Source organism: Bubalus kerabau, chromosome 12 (assembly GCF_029407905.1).
Source record: "Bubalus kerabau isolate K-KA32 ecotype Philippines breed swamp buffalo chromosome 12, PCC_UOA_SB_1v2, whole genome shotgun sequence".
In the NCBI taxonomy this organism is placed as follows: domain Eukaryota; kingdom Metazoa; phylum Chordata; class Mammalia; order Artiodactyla; family Bovidae; genus Bubalus; species Bubalus kerabau.
In genome coordinates, this window is record NC_073635.1 from 23,842,538 (window position 1) to 23,859,491 (window position 16,954).

A 16,954-nucleotide genomic window follows, 5' to 3' on the forward strand; every position below is an offset into this window, starting at 1 on the left:
ATTCCATTTGTAGGTGCTTGTTACTGATTTCCAATTTTAGTTTTTTCTTTGAAAGTCTCTTCTGGGTATAAAATGTCAGCTGACTTATTCTTTACTGAGTATAAGTAAGCTGCCTGCCCTCCCCACCCCACCCACCCCAGCCTTATTGGGAATTGACCCTTATTGGGTCCACAGTTCTTTTATGTTTTCATTTTTCAGAAGTCTTTTGCCTGTATCTTTATTTTTAATATTATGATATATATTAGAATCTGATTTTTGTAAACCAGTGGGGAAGAGACTTAATAGGGGTTTCAGATATTCATAAAAATTGCATATTTGTTCTTAGTCCTTCCATTTTATTTTTATGCTCATTATTATTCTTTTATCTAAGTTTTTCATTTTTCTTATTTTTGTTTACTTGAATTCATTCAAATTGCTTTAAAATTTTTAAAAAACTTTTCCTTCCTTGCTCCTACTCAAACTTAGAATTTCTATCTTTAAATATCACTAGTGATCATCTTCATATTCTTAGTGGTTGTCAGTGTACAGAAAGTAAAAACAGCTGTCCTGCATCCCACCGATGACTTCCCTACTGCCTCTCCTTGATCATCAATTTGTGTCTCTTGATGGAATACATTTTTCCTTCTGTGCCTCTGAACTCATGGCTTCCTAACTTTGACTTCTCTTTGAAGCCCTGTCCTCATATACTCACTCTAATTTTCTTCTAGTAGAAAATTTCTCTAATTAGCTTTTTCAAAAAGGGTAGAGCTGTAGGATTATAGATGAGAAACCCAATTCTCACTAATTTTATTAGGCCCTTAGTCTCTTTCTATAAACTTACAAAGAAGACATTCCTTATCTTTAGATTTCACAAATGTCTTTAGTCTTAGAGTTCAGATATTTCACCAGGATATTTAGATGTGGATCTTATGGTTAATCCTTTCTAGAACTCTGTAAGCCCCTTAGATGTGAAAACTCAAGTCTTTAAAGCTTTGGAAAATTTTGTCTTTATATTCCTTTAATTAATGATATTTTATCTCTTTTTTTCTCCTTCTAGTACTCTTATTTTTCAGTGTATTTGTTCTAAGTCTCTTAGCTAGTATTCAGTACTTAAAAAAATTTTTTTTTGCCATTTTAAATGGAACTTTTAATTTCAACTATGTAATTTAGCTTTCAGTAGTGTTATTTCTGATCGTCACCATTCTTTGCATTTATTAACTTGGAGTAGATTTTTATATCTGAAGTCTTCAGCTTCTCTGCTCGTTTTCTTACAATATTATGTGTGTATATATTCTTCATTTGTATTACAGGATTTTAAAGTTCTTTTTCTTTCATTAAATCTCTGGATAGACACTGTCTAAGTTTATTTGTACTCAAGTCCCTTAAACAAGCTTGATCTTTTTTGCTCTCTATGTCAGGGCTTGTGGGTTCCCTTTTTGCACTTTACGCCTGTCACACTGATTCTTTCCTGGGCAGTTACTGACAAGCCATGAGAGGTCATTTGTTTGCCACTATATCTCTGACTAATGGCTTGGTAAGATGGGTCCTTTCCCATGGGGCTGGAGAGGGTGTGCTTTAGGCTATTGGTCTCATGGGCTTCAAGTCAGCCTCAGCTTGGGCAGTTCCCCCTGACATCTCCTAGCACGGGGCCTTTTCTAGAACTGAGTACAGCAGTGGACAAAGCCACTTTCTCTCTGTTTGCTTGGTGACGCACCCACCTTGTGAGATTGGCCCCTCGGGCGGCAGTGGATTCTGCCCTCAGCGTCCGCCTCCCCCTTCCAGGTCTCGCCTGCATTGTAGGCACGGTGCCCGCAGTGCTTGTCAGCTTAGCCGGTGACAGCGGCTCCTGCCTGCACTCCTACTGCACTCCCTCCTGGAGGCACACCAGGCCTTCCACCATCTTTCCTAAAAGCCTTCTTAAATGAATCTATAAAACAACAGTGTTTGCTTAAAGCCCGATATGGAGAAGTGGTGGGGACAATTGCTCATAATCCTTGCAGTCTTCCTATAGTTACTACTATGATTTTCGTTTATTTCCTTTTTTTTTAATAGGCATATATTGTTTTTCCTAACATAGTATACATAACATATTCTGGATTTTTTTTCTTTTACCCCAGTCTCTGATTATTATGATGGTGAATAATTTGATTAAAGCTGGAAATCAACTTTTATTTATTTATTTATTTCTCATAGAGAATGAAGACCTCTCCAGTCAGTCAAAACCTACACAGAATCAAGGTAAGCACCAAATTTGATGTCTGTCCTGGCTGCCTGCTCTGTTTTTCACTGAGATCAATTTGAGTTTGAGTGTATTTGAAATCTTTATGCTTTAGGGAAAGTTCCTGGTTAAAAAATTTAATTAATCAATGCTTGCTAAAAGTGACTTTAAGAGTGATACATTTTAAAAAATGAAATTTTAATGGTAGTACATTTTAAAGACATCACATGCAATATATAAAATATAATCTATAAAATGTCTATCTTACAGAATCATCTAAGAAAGCTTTTAAATCCATATTAACTGGATTTAAAAATAACTATATGTCTCTTGCTGTTTGTAAAACTTTGAAGCCGTCTCAGTGCTATGTGGCATTATATCTGCATTCACTTCACATCATATGATATTCAAAGCCTCATTTTCTTAAATATATAAACAACATTTCCTTTTGATAAAAACCCTTTTTTGACAAATGCTGTGTCAAATAGATCTTTTAGACTTAATTATTTCAATAAGTATTCAGAGTAGTGTAATTTAACGTAAGGAAAGAAGAAAGAGTTGAAGAAGGGGCAGCAGAGCAGGAAGCGCAGTCAGTGAGGCGAGGCCTCCACGTGGCAGCGGCTCTGTGACGTTTTCCCCTCCCCGCAGTGGAGGACATGTGTGCTCAGGAAAGAGATGCTGTCTGCTGTGAGGCAAAACCTGGGACCAGTTCTTACATAGCAGAGTAGCACATGAATCTGAGCATCACAGTGCACAGGTAGGAATCTTGGTGGGAGAATTCCATTCCCCGAGAATGTGTGGAAACACTGCTTTTTAGCTGGTAATTTCTAAGGCAGTAGCATAGCAGGGAGGAAAAGACCCTAAGTGAGATGTCAGGACATAATAGTATTTGATCCTGGCTCTGGTACCACCTGGTTTTGTAACCTTGAGCAGCTGATTTAGCTTCTAGCAAAGGGAGATTAAGGAAACTTCAGCCTTTATGCTCAGCTTTGTTAATAGATCTGTTTTTGAAGAGAATAAACAGATTAAGTATCATCAGCACCTTTGTTGGAAGAGCATACTTTGCTTTTCCTTTGCTGTGTTATGTTAGCATGCTTAAGATTGCTTTTCCTTTTTGAACCATATTAAGAAACAAAACATATATAGTGCTTAAGAACACAAGTATGACAGACCTTGCTGAAGTCTTGGTTCTGTCACTTCATAGCTGCATGACCTTTTTATCATCATCATTATTGATATCACTGTGGTAAGATCTCTTATTGAGATCTACCCTTGTAACCAATTTTTAAGTATACAGTATAGTATTGTTAACTGGAGGCATGGTGTTGTACAGCTAATTTCTAGAACTCACTCATCTTGCATAACTGAAACTTTGTCCTTTGAACACCACTCAATAGCTGCATGATCTTTTAACAAATGACTTAATCACACTAAGCCTGGGATTGCCCATCTATAAAATGGGGGTATCAGTGTCTGTCAGGGTTATATGAGGACAAATGAAATGATGGGTGTAAAGTACTTAGCACAGGATCTAACACATCGTGTTTTGTGGTATTTCCCACAAAAGGAAACTGGTATTTCCCATGGTATGGTTTTGGGGGTGGGGGGGTTTGTTTTTGTTTTGTTCCACTTTGACTGCAGGCACTGTGCTTAATAGTGCGTGGCTTTTGTGTCATTATATGTAAAGCTCTCCAGCAGAGGTTGCTATAAAGAACACTGTGGGAAGCTTGGCTTTCCCTTGCCATCTGTCATTAACTACATGGTCCTCAGCATGAAGTTAAATAAGACAGAGAATTCTCTAATGTTTTCCCCACCAGATGTTAACCAATGTTAACCTAAATCATTTTTTCGTACATATTTACAAACACGAAACTAGGTATATATTCCTTGTGCTTCTAGTTCTTATAAAACAAATGGAATACAGAGCTACAAACCTATTTTCATATGTACTCTCAATTTAAAATGATAGTGATTTTCTTGAAACTAGATTACGGCTCATGATATGAATATGGTATGAACTACAGATCTTTTGTGTAGAAGGAAATGGCAACCCACTCCAGTACCCTTGCCTGGAAAATCCCATGGACGGAGAAGCCTGGTAGGCTACAGTCCATGGGGTCCCAAAGAGTCGGACACAACTGAGCGACTTCACTTACTCGCAGATCTTTTGAGTTTAATGTTTATATATTTATGTTTTACTATTTGTCAGTTCTCCTCCCATATTGATTGTCTAAAACAGCTGTAAAATTTGTTCAGCCCAATGCAGCACCCTTTGGCCATCACTTAGTACAAATGTATTATGTGGATGTGGGCTTCCTCCATTCTTTTCCTATGGTCCCTTCTCCATCTGTGATTAACACAGTGCATCACTTTATGTCCCATGTCAGCTTCCTTATGTCCAGAGTCTTTATTATGCGTGGACTTAAAAAGTGAAGTCTTAGTCCATGAAAAGGTCTTTCACTTGATTATCACTCCAAAGGGAACATTCTCTATTTACAACTGAAACAGACTTCAGTGTGAATATAGCATGGACGGTAGTTGTCATTATGATATTACCTACCTAAGTCTTGCATTCCATTTGGCACCAACAAGATCAGAAGCTAAGGTTTTCATTAATTGATTCAGGAGGGAATCCCAGACATTCCCAAAATGCTTGTATTATTTGTAGAGTTTATCAGAATGGAAGTACTGTAGAAGTTTTGAGAATAAGTCTTTGGGTGGGTTTGAGAACTGTAGCTGAAGTAATCATGAGGTATCCAGTGCAGCAAACACTTACTAAACACGTAAATGCCAGGCGCTGGGCTAGGTGTGAAGACTAAAGATGAACTTGATATGGCTTTTGCCCCTAAAGCCTAGGACAAACTAAGTAAAGTTAGAGGTTAAGAGGAGTCAGTATGAGAAAGTACTTGGGGGAAAATCTGTAGAGATTTTGGTAATCAACTCCCACAGTGGCAACCAAGAATACTGCAGAGATGGCCTGAGTATACTTGATGACCTTGTGTGCCTCTAGAGGGGATAATGTCCTGACAGCTCTTCAGAGAGGAAATGACTTGTAATACTACTCTAGACAAGTAGCCTGAGAGAATGAGTACACCAACACTAATCACAAAATAAATTCTTTGAATTTTTTTAAAATTGGGAAGCTATGAAAGGAAAGTTTTATTTGCTCACTTGTCAAGGCTTCCTCACTGTGAACGGGAAGGCTGCTGATCAGAGTCCAGAACTCTGCAGGATCTAACCGAGGCTGCCTGGTGAAAATGGAATCCAGCAATGTGTACACTGCAGTAGCCTCTTAAACCTGTCATTGGTTTTTTTTTTTTGACATCTGTTAAATATTACATAAACTTTTATCCATTTTCTTTTGAGTTAACATTTGAACTCTCAGCCGTGATGATAACCTCTTGCCTCTCCTCTCCCAACGCAGCATTCTCCACCCCAGCCAGTCAACTCTTTCCCCCGCATGGCTCCAATCCCTCGACACCCGCTGCAACTCCGGTTCCTACCGCTTCCCCGGTTAAGGCAGGAACTCATCCATCAGCCTCGGCCACCGCAAGCCTCCCAGGGATGAACTTGGCGAATACCGTCCTTCCTGTGTTCCCGGGGCAGGTCTCCGCCATTCACCCGCCTCAGCCCATGACGCCGAATCCCACGGTGATCAGGACGCCTTCACTGCCGGCCGCCGCAGTGACATCTGTCCACAGCACCACGGCCACGCCCGTTCCTTCTGTGTTTTCTGGCCTCGTTCCCCTGCCGGGTCCTCCCGCCCTCCCAGCCCCGGCCCCTCAGGCCACGGCTGCGCCTCGGGCCACCCCGGCTTCCAGTGAAACGTTCACCAGCCTCCCCTTCCCCGCCACCTCTACCGCTGCCGCCACCAACAACCTCAACTCCGCTTCGCTGTCGTCGGTTTTCGCAGGGCTCCCCTTGACCCTGACGCCGGTGTCCCAAGGCGTGTCCAACCCGACACCCTCCGTCATCGCTGGGGGCTCGACTCCTGGTGTCGCCTGTCCCCTGGGTGTGAACAGCCCCCTCCTGTCTGCCCTGAAAGGCCTCCTGACGTCCAGTGATACCAGCCTCATCAGCTCCTCTGCCCTGCCCTCTGCGGTGACCAGCGGGCTGGCCTCGCTCTCCTCCCTGGCCAACCAGGGCGCCGACCCCCCGGGCTCAGCCCCTAACAAGGGCTACGGGCCACCGCAGGTGCCCACACCGGGCCTGGCGCTGTTCCCCGGGCTGCCCTCGCCCGTGGCCAGCGCGGCGGCCTCCACGCCGCCCGCCCTGCCCACACCCGCAGCCCCCTCCTCAGCCTCCTCGGGGCCGGCCGCGGCGGGCTGCGGCTCCTCGGCCGCCCACCCGCACGGCCCCGCGACCCCTGCTGTCACCACCCTGCCCGTGGTGGTCAAGACGGAGCCCACCAGCCCCACGCCCTCGGCCTTCAAGGGCCCGGCCCCCACCGCCGCTGCGGGCGCGCTGGGCCTTTCCAGTGCCCTGGGCCGGGCGTACCCCGCGGCCTCGGTGCCCATCAGCCTGCCGTCCTGCCTTAACCCCGCGCTGCCGGGCCTCCCGGGGCTGAGCGCACCCCTGACGGGCTCGAGCGCCCTGCCCGCCCTGCCCCTGGCCCCGCATGGCTCCTCCACACCCATCACCCCAGTCTTCACTGCCCTGCCTCCATTCACGTCCCTGACCAGCAGCTTCCCCCTGGCTGCCACCCCAGCCCTCAACCTCCCGGTCTCCGCGCCTGCCGCCCCCGCCTCCACCTCTGCGGCGCCTCCGCACCCCGGCCCGGGCTCCGCAGCACCTGCGCTACCCGGACTCTCGGCCCCAACACCTGCCTCTGCGGCCGCGGCCTTCCCCCTCAGCCTGCCAGCTGCCGTGCCCTCACTCTTCTCCGTGGCACAGGGCCCACTGCCGGCCTCGGCACCCTCCTACCCCGGCTTCTCCGTCTCCAGCGCCCCTGGGGCCCCCGCGCTGCCCGCCTTCCCGGGCCTGCAGCCGCCTGCCACCGGTGCCGCCACTGCCCCGTCTCCAGCGCCCGTCCTCCCGGGCTTCGCCTCTGCCTTTAGTTCCAATTTCAACTCGGCTCTGGTTGCGCAGGCCGGGTACGTGCATGGTCTGGAGAGAGGGGAGATGGTTCTTCACACGACTGATCGTGCGTGATCTTGAAGTTAAAATGAGTCAGAAGCGAATTGTTGGCCCAAAATTATCTTTTTCTGGGCCGACACTTAAAAGGGCTTAAAATGTTTATCTTAACATGTTTCTTTTTGAGATAAATGTATAAACTATCAATGCCTGCTCAGATAATCAGCAGGGATTCCCTGGTGGCTCAGATGGTAAAGAGTGTAATGCGGAAGACCCAGGTTCGATCCCAGGGTCAGGCAGATCCCCTGGAGAAGGAAATGGCAACCTCCTCCAGTATTTTTGCCTGGAGAATCCCATGGACAGAGAAGCCTGGCCCAGTACAGTACATGGGTCACAAAGAGTCGAACACGACTGAGTAACTTCACTTTCACTTTCTTTCAGATAACTTTTAAGATTTGCATTTGGTGATTTATGTTGACAAAACAGCAAAACATAAACTCACTGAATTCAGAATAATAGACTTTTTTTACGTCAGTGCGTAAAAGTTATGTAAAACCTATTTATAGTTTCTTACAATAGAGAATTTTCTAGGATTTTTTTTAACATCTTAAGATAGTATTTGACAGATGTAGAAGCAATAGCTTTTATGTCTGTCTTGCATGTTGACCCGTTCTCTTTGTTTCAGCTTATCCTCTGGACTTCAAGCTGCAGGTAGTTCAGTTTTTCCAGGCCTCTTGTCCCTCCCAGGCATCCCGGGATTTTCCCAGAATCCCTCACAGTCATCCCTGCAGGAATTGCAGCATAATGCAGCTACACAGTCAGCATTGTTACAGCAGGTGAGCAGCCCTGCCTGGAGCAAATAAGGATGGTAACAGGTATAACATAGCTTCTGTAGTGATAGCCTTGCAATGCAGATAGGGGAACTCCAGCACTGGCCCAGAATGGCTCTTAGCAGAATGTCTGGAGATCTGATGATTACTTCCCTCCCCCAGATCTACAGATTATCCTTGTTTTCCTTCAGGAGAGTAACAAAGGTGGTAGAATATATTCATTCATCTGTGTGTTTTTTCTGCTTAGAGACTTTTAAATCTCAGTCTGGAGATTTTTACATACAGAATCTTTAGATGTAACAGTTAAATTTTAGCTTGTCTTCTTTAGTTAAAGCTAAAGTAGTGGACCACTGAGGCAAATTTTCTCCAGAAAACCTGTTCTTTTTTTAAAGAATGTTAAACACTTTACAGGCATTTCTATGCACCTCTACCTCTACCTCTACCTCTGAAGAAGTCTGAATGTTTCTTAAAAATTTCAGGAGACTGAACAGACTTCCCTTGCCCAGCATTTTTTTTTTTTTTTTTAAAGAAAAAAGTGGGACTGGCAAAAGCAAGCACAGGCCTGATGGAATTTGGCACTCTGCTCACCTGTGTGTTCTTCTTTCTGTCAGGTCCACTCAGCGTCAGCTCTGGAAAGCTACCCAGCTCAGCCGGATGGGTTTCCTAGTTACCCTTCAGCACCAGGAACACCATTTTCTCTGCAGCCAGGCCTGTCCCAGAGTGGGTGGCAGTGAATACATTTTAACGCATATCCTCCTGCAGAGCAACGTCAGAATTGCCCGAGGACCGCAGTGAACCGTCTGACAAATGTGAAGTTGGCCAGAAGTCAGGAAATGAGGCTAAGGATGATCCTGGGGAAACTGTGATAAGAGTTTTAAAAAAAAAACACAGTTGCGTTCTTTAAAAATGTTTTTAAGTGTGAGCACTCCCCTATGTAAATATACTGATGACAAATTGTACAGAGAATAGTATTTTAAAAAGTGTTTGGGGACTTTTCACCTGCACCCTATGACATTTTGAAAGGTGTACATGAGCGGTGTAGGGGACTACTAAAGAGGGTGTTGGACTCTTTCTAGCCGAATACAGCCTTAACTCTGCCTGTACAGCATCCATGGACGGAAGTAATGGTCGTGCCTCAGACTTACAGGTCGCATGTGGCCCTGGGGGACTTACCACCCTTGATGCGCTTGAGTGGTTCCTGTTAGCATCGCTGGAACTCAGTATCCATACTCCAGATACATCCACAAAAGGGAACTTGAGACCCACCATTATTTTTAACCCCTGACATTAACAAACATACATGTACTGCTGAATTTAACCCAGTGTATTTCAGGTAAGTGAAAATGGTGCTTCATAGAGTCCTTAGAATGACTTTCAGGTGTTTTCAACTAAAAACATATATTATATATATACATCCAGAACTACTTTCTTACAGAAATACAAGTAAGGCCTGTGATAATTTGCCTTCAAAACATATTTCTTAATCTCAGCAGTATCCAAATGTGAGTGAGGAACATTGGACTGACCCTTGGGCCACCTCTATTACTCATTGTACTCTGGAAGCTCTTGGTGAATGTTTACAATCATGGGATGTAGTATTTCTATTTGTACTTAGAATCAAATGCTTAACTAAAATAATGATGTGACAACAGATAGAGAAGACTTTGCTCTGTTAGTAAATATGCAGTGTGTACTCTATTTAAGGACCTGTGGTAGTATAACATGATTGAATGTCATTAATTTAAGTAAAATAACTGCCACATTCAGGGGGATCGGGGGAGTAGCAAGAATGATTTCCAATCCTGTGATTAAAAGTATAAACTATAGAATCTATTGTGGTACATTTCAGCATCTAGAAGTTTTACTTTTATAAAGACGGTGTCTAGAAGATGTTGCTAATGTATTTTCCTTCAACATGGGGAACAAACTTTTTAAGTATATTAATAAATATTCCTATATGGTCAGTTTTTAACAGTTTTTTTAAATAAACTTTATGGATATAACAGATTTTATGTGTTTTATTCAGCGCTTGGATAAGTATTTTAAGTTTTTGTCTTGGAGCTAATATATAGGACATTTCTGTCTGAATTTAGTTGGAAGTCAACGTCTACTACTCATGCTCACTTAACACCTCATGTGAAAGTTGAAACACACAACTAACACTTGACACACACTATTTATGGCTTTGATTATCTTCCAGCACAGACTAGAAGTTGTCATTTGTTCTTTTTGAGTCTACACTGTGTGTGTGTGTGTGTGTGTGTGCGTGTGTGTGTGTGTGTGTGTGCGCGCGCGCGCGCGTGCGCTCAGTCACTCAGTAGTGTCTGACTCTTGGTAACCCCATGGACTGTAACCCACCAGGCTCCTCTGTCCATGGAATTTTCCAGAGAAGAGTACTGGAGTAGATTGCCATTTCTTCCTCCAGGGGGACTTCCCAACCCAAGGATCAAACTTGGGTTAGGAAGTTTGAACCTAATGTGTGTCCTGCATCGGCAAGCAGATTCTTTACCACAGCGCCACTGGGAAACCCTCATAAGTTTAATCTTTAAACTTTACATTTGGCTTGCTAGATGGGTCTCATCTGCCTTTATAAAGTAGTGTCCCAGAACTTTAGAAAAGAATTAACACCAAATCAAGTTTAATGAGTCTTTTTTGCTTTTAAAGGTAACACAATAGTAGTAAACAATGTCTAATTTGGTTCAATTAACATATGAAATAATGGACAATATTAGGTAAGTTGAGAAAAATAAAGTTAACATATCCCCAGGGTCCTTGTACTCAGGAGGGACTTTATGATAAATTTTTAACTTTTAAACTTTAGGCCCAATAAAATTTTATGATAAGGGTTAAAAGTTGTGTTTTTAACTCCTAATTGGTGAGGAGGAGAAAACAGAATAAGAAAAAATCATCCAGAAAGAAAGCACAGAAAAGTGGAAGAAATAAGCACACAGCAAGGTGTTAGTTAGCTCTGATTGCCTGTCTGTTGGAGAAGGCAATGGCACCCCACTCCAGTACTTTTGCCTGGAAAATCCCATGGATGGAGAAGCCTGGTGGGCTGCAGTCCATGGGGTCGCTAAGAGTCGGACACGACTGAGCGACTTCACTTTACTTTTCACTTTCATGCATTGGAGAAGGCAATGGCAACCCACTCCAGTGTTCTTGCCTGGAGAATCTCAGGGACGGGGGAGCCTGGTGGGCTGCCATCTATGGGGTCACACAAAGTCGGACACGACTGAAGTGTCTTAGCAGCAGCAGCAGCCTGTCTATTGGTTTCACAACAGTGGAGACAGAAAGGAAGAAGCAGGCTTGGATGATTTTTCAGGCAGGTTCAACTGAACAGACTCTTCCAAGAAAATAGAAAAACATTCCTCAACACAATCTTATAGACCATTGTAACCTTGAAACAAAAACAGGCTAGAATAGTGTGAAAGAAAAATGTAAGTCAACCTTTTTCAAGAAGAGAGTAAAACATCAAAACGAAATATGTGCTACATAATGAAGAAGAAAGTGAAGTCGCTCAGTGGTGTACGACTCTTTGTGATCCCGTGGACTGTAGCCCGCCAGGCTCCTCCGTCCATGGGATTTCCCAGGCAAGAATCTGGAGTGGGTTGCCATTTCCTTCTCCAGGGGATCTTCTGGACCCAGGAATCGAACCCAAGTCTCCCACATTGCAGGCAGACTCTTTACCGTCTGAGCCAGCAGGGAAGCCCCATGAGCTACATATACAGAGCATTATTCTTAAACAATATGATGCACCACAATCAAGTTGCAGTTACATGAGGAGTGCAAGGATAAAGTAACATAAATCTAAAAGTGTGAGACTTCCTGGTGGTTAGTGGCTCCCACACTCCCAATGCAGGGGTGGGTTTGATCCCTGGTCAGGGAACTAGATCCCAGATGCCACAACTAAAGATCTGGTGTGTCTCAGTGAAGACTGACAACCCCAAGGGCTACAACTAAGACCTGGGGCAGCCAAATCAATATTTTAAAAAAGAAATCTAAAAGTGCAATTCAACACATTAGCAAGTAGAGAAAAAATTTTCTCAATCTCTCTAAAAAAAAAAAAATCTGATCAAACTTAATCACCATGATGTTTCACATACACACAGCAAACTAGGAAAAGGAGGAGACTATCAGGTAAAGGAATTATAAAAGTATAACACACTAGTTTTAATTATGCAATTTAGAAATATCCTTTTACAATCAGAGACTGATAAGTAAAACGCATTTCCTCATTTTACTAGCATCCTAGCTAGCATAGGAAAGTACAGAAAAAGAAGTAAAAGGTATAATTATTGGAAAGAAATATATGCTTAGTGAGGTTTACAAATTGTTATATTCAAAAGTCAATCACAGTTTCAAATATGAGCAACAGCAGAAACTCACTGGATCTCCAAAGAAGTCCTATATGTATATTATTTTAAAAACTTTAAAAGCGAGAGAACACAATTACAGATTGTGGTTATAAGGAGGTGGGGTGAGACTTAGGAAAGAATATTCAAATAGCTTATGGTGTTGGTAATGTTCTCGTTCTAAGGTTGGATAGTATATTCATTATTCATTTTATTCAATAAATATACACATACACGCATGATATATAATTGTATATATTATTGTAATAATACTGTATGTATTATTTCACATGCATCATAAAATTTGCATAATTAAAATGTCTATCCAACAGAATAGTTTCTAATGGGTAGACTAATCTGTGGGCTGCGTGTTCAGGTAGAGCCCTTTTGTGCTCCAAGATGAATGTTCAAGGAAAATAAAATTTAGTGCTTCAGGGTACATCATCCTGTCTGTCAAGAGTAGGAATAGAATTAAGACTTAAAAACTTAGCTGTCCTACGTGGGGAATATTGCCAATATTTTGAAATAACCGTAAATGAGAAAGTAGCCATTAAAGATTGTATAAAAATTTTAAATTTTTAATTAAAAAAATGAAGTATATAGCTGTGCTACATGTAAAATAGTGCCAATTTTTATAATAATTATAAATGGGAAGTAACTTTAAAAAATTGTATTAGCAATCAAAATTTCTTTAATTAAAAAAAAATAGCTGTTCTCATTTCAGGACTTTCCCTAGCTAAGGAATTGACAGAATGAAAGTTTAGAACCACAGAAAAATATTCATCAGAAGCATGTTACTGCAATTCTCAATCTGAAGGAGAGAAAATTCCATGAACTGGCACACAATGGTTTCTATTACAAGCAAAGGGAGAGGAAACATTGCAAATGGGCTGTGTTTCATTCGTTTCCTGAGACTCTTGGTTAGGGACTCAGCTTGTCCTAAATGTTTCTTAGTTGTTAAAATCATTCTTGCTTTCCAGGCTGAGATATTGGAAACATTTTGCAGGAAGAAGAAAAACAGTTGCTTAGTCATCTTCCAAGGGCGATGTGTTTGCCCTAAATACTCGGGAGGCTCTCTACAGCTCCCACCAGGGAATAATTATTGTTACAGTTGTTTGGAACCTTGCACCTCAGTGACTGGCGGTGCTGGCGTAAGTGCTATTTGGACAATATTAAGGGAAAATCGAAAAAGTTGAAAAAGTTGGCTTAAAGCTCAACATTCAGAAAACGAAGATCATGGCATCTGGTCCCATCACTTCATGGCAAATAGATGGGGAAACAGTGGAAACAGTGTCAGACTTTATTTTTTGGGGCTCCAAAATCATTGCAGATGGTGACTGCAGCCATGAAATTAAAAGACGCTTACTCCTTGGAAGGAAAGTTATGACCAACCTAGACAGCATATTCAAAAGCAGAGACATTACTTTGCCAACAAAGGTCCGTCTAGTCAAGGCTATGGTTTTTCCAGTGGTCATGTATGGATGTGAGAGTTGGACTGTGAAGGAAGCTAAGCACCAAAGAATTGATGCTTTTTTTTTTTTTTTTTTTTTTTAGAATTGATGCTTTTGAACTGTGGTGTTGGAGAAGACTCTTGGGAGTCCCTTGGACTGCAAGGAGATCCAACCAGTCCATTCTGAAGGAGATCAGCCCTGGGATTTCTTTGGAAGGAATGATGCTAAAGCTGAAACTCCAGTACTTTGGCCACCCCATGAGAAGAGTTGACTCATTGGAAAAGACTCTGATGCTGGGAGGGATTGGGGGCAGGAGGAGAAGGGGACAACAGAGGATGAGATGGCTGGATAGCATCACTGACTCGATGGACCTGAGTCTGAGTGAACTCCGGGAGTTGGTGATGGACAGGGAGGCCTGGCGTGCTGCGATTCATGGGGTCTCAAAGAGTCGGACATGACTGAGCAACTGAGCTGAACTGAACTGAAGGGAAAATCAATTTAGAAATAGCTAACACTGCACTTGCAAAACACATTGTTTTCATGACTGTGAAGGGGCATCCCATTCAGAGGGAAAGTGGCTTCCTATTCCAAAGACTGTCTATGACCTAGTCCCAAGAAATGATGGAAACAGCAAGTTTTCCTGTTGCTCTTAACATCAGAGGTTAGTCCCAAAGTGGAAGTGACATAGTGATCAAGTAGAGGCCAGGAGGAAACAGTGGAATCTACAGATGGATGGTATAGGAGGAATGGACTTTGAGTTTTCAAATGTGCAGCAAACTGGAAAAGCATTAGACAAAGACAGGAAGAGAGGTGATAAATGTTTGAACACACTTATCAGTCAAAAGCTTCCCAGGTGGCGCTAGTGGTAAAGAATCCACCAGGCAATGCAGGAGAAGCAAAGCGGTTCTGTCCCTGGATGAGGAAGGAAGTAGGAAATGGCAACCCGCTCCAGAATTCTTGCCTGGGAAATCCCATGGACAGAGGAGCCTGGTGGGCTACAGTCCATGGTGCCGCAGAAAGTTGAACACGATTGAGCACAGCACAGCAGTCAATGACTCAGCAATCTTCTATCCAAATGATGCTGTGAAAATTAACCCCAAATTCCCATTTTAGAATGAAGACAGCTGAGTCCTGAGAAATACAGCTCAGTTCCCACTCATGGGAATAATGGTTATCATGTATTAATGCCAGTTATTATTCTGAATTTTTTTTTTTTTTTGTCTGTGAATCATGTGGGATCTTAGTTCCCCAACCAGTTCCCCCACCAGGGATCGAACCCATATCCCTGCAGTGGAAGCATGGAATCCTAACCAGTGGCTTGCCAGGGAAACCCCTATTGTGAGTATTCTCCATATACTATTTCTCACACAGATGACCCTGGTAAAGACAATCTGCATGCCCATTTTACAGATGGGGGAGAAAAACACGAAGGGGTAAAGTTACCCAGTGTCACACAGTTAGTTCATGGTAGAACCAGGATTTCTTTAAATCTAGGCAACATGAGCGCAGAGCCTGTTTCTTAACCTACTATGACTGTAACATCGTTTCCACACCAAGTCATAACCCAGGATGTATGAGGAGCATGCAGAGGACAGGAGTCTAAAGCAGAATGTCTCTGACTGTGCGTGTGCTTGTGTGTCTGTTTTAATCTGTTTCTGGTCCCCAGCCACCTTTTCTTAAGTTCTAATATTCCATATTAATTCTTATAATTACAATCTGTGGATGACAGCCCTGCCTGGTTATTACTGTAATTTGAGTTTCTGGAGAAGGCAATCAGGATTATCAAGCAGTTCGCAAAAGTAACCCACAATCTGGGAGGTTTTTTCAGATGAAGTTGCTAAGAAGGAAATAACTACATGTTTGGGAAGAAAAAAGACCAGGAAAGTTAAAATGAGCTGGGAAATCTCAGAAGTTGTTTTGTATTGTTTTGTTTCCACAAACAAAATATCATTTGGAATATTGGTATGAGAAAGATGAACATCAGAAAATTAGAAGATTAGTGTTTTCGGTATTGGAATGAGTGCAAAATTGCCCTTGTTTCCAAGTTATATGATGAAAGAAGGACTCCTGGGGTAGGAGCCTGGGGATCTGGATTCGAGAAGGAGCTTTACAATTTGGGAGCTGTTATCTTTGATAAAGGCTCCCTGATGACTCAGTGGTAGAGAATCCACCTGCAATGCAGGAGAGATGGGTTCAATCCCTGGTTAAGGAAGATCCCCTGGAGAAGAAAAAGGCAACCAACTCTAGTATTCTTGCCTGGGAAATCCCACAGACAGAGGAACGTGGCAGGCTACAGTCCATGGGGTTGCAAGAGTCGGACATGTCTTAACCACTAAACCACCACCACCACCGTCTTTAATAAATTACTTATTCATTCATACAACAAGTGGCTGTTGGATGATAGCTATGTGTCTGCATTGTTCTAAATGCTAGAGGTGCCATCGCAGAAAAAAAAAATAAACTCAGTTATTCCCTCACAGAAGTTACAGTGTACAAGTCAGGAGTCACCATTTTCTGTAAAGGGATAAACAGGAAATATGTTAGATTGTGCAGGCTATACAGTCTCTAAAAAGCAACCACTCAACTATATTATGGCTGTTTAGTCGCTAAGTCATGTCCAACTCTTTTGCAACCCCATGGACTGTAGCCCACCAGGCTCCTCTGTCCATGGAATTTCCCAGGCTAGAATTCTAGAGTAGGTTGCCATTCGTTCTCCAGGGCATCTTCCTGACCTGGGACTTGAACCCATGTCTCCTGCATTGATAGGTGGATTCTTTACCACTGAGCCGCCAGGAAAGCCCAAAAGTGACCAAAAGCAACATAGAAACAAAAAGACATGGCCATGTTCCAGTAACAGTTTATTTACAAAAACTCAGTGGTAGGACAAATTTGCCCAGCTGACTGCAATTAGCCAACCCCTGATCCAGAGGAAGAAACAAACATTAACCAAATAATGATATGTATGGTAACATGTGCAAAGGCCCTGTGGCACAGAGGACACATGGGTTTAGTAGAGTTTTAGTAGGGTTTAGTTTAGTAGGGTTGATCGAG

The 16,954-nt window shown here is 42.8% G+C and overlaps 1 protein-coding gene across 1 annotated transcript in view; it reads left to right on the forward strand.

Moving 5' to 3' along the window:
- Positions 1–10,107, forward strand: part of PROSER1 (proline and serine rich 1) — a 30,321-nt gene extending 20,214 nt beyond the window's left edge. The window contains exons 10-13 of the mRNA XM_055542308.1: positions 2,173–2,217; positions 5,622–7,290; positions 7,956–8,106; positions 8,712–10,107. Coding sequence (XP_055398283.1) covers positions 2,173–2,217; positions 5,622–7,290; positions 7,956–8,106; positions 8,712–8,834 — 1,988 coding nt within the window. The 3' untranslated portion in view covers positions 8,835–10,107. The remainder of the gene's footprint in view (positions 1–2,172; positions 2,218–5,621; positions 7,291–7,955; positions 8,107–8,711) is intronic.
- The last annotated feature ends 6,847 nt before the right edge of the window (positions 10,108–16,954 follow it).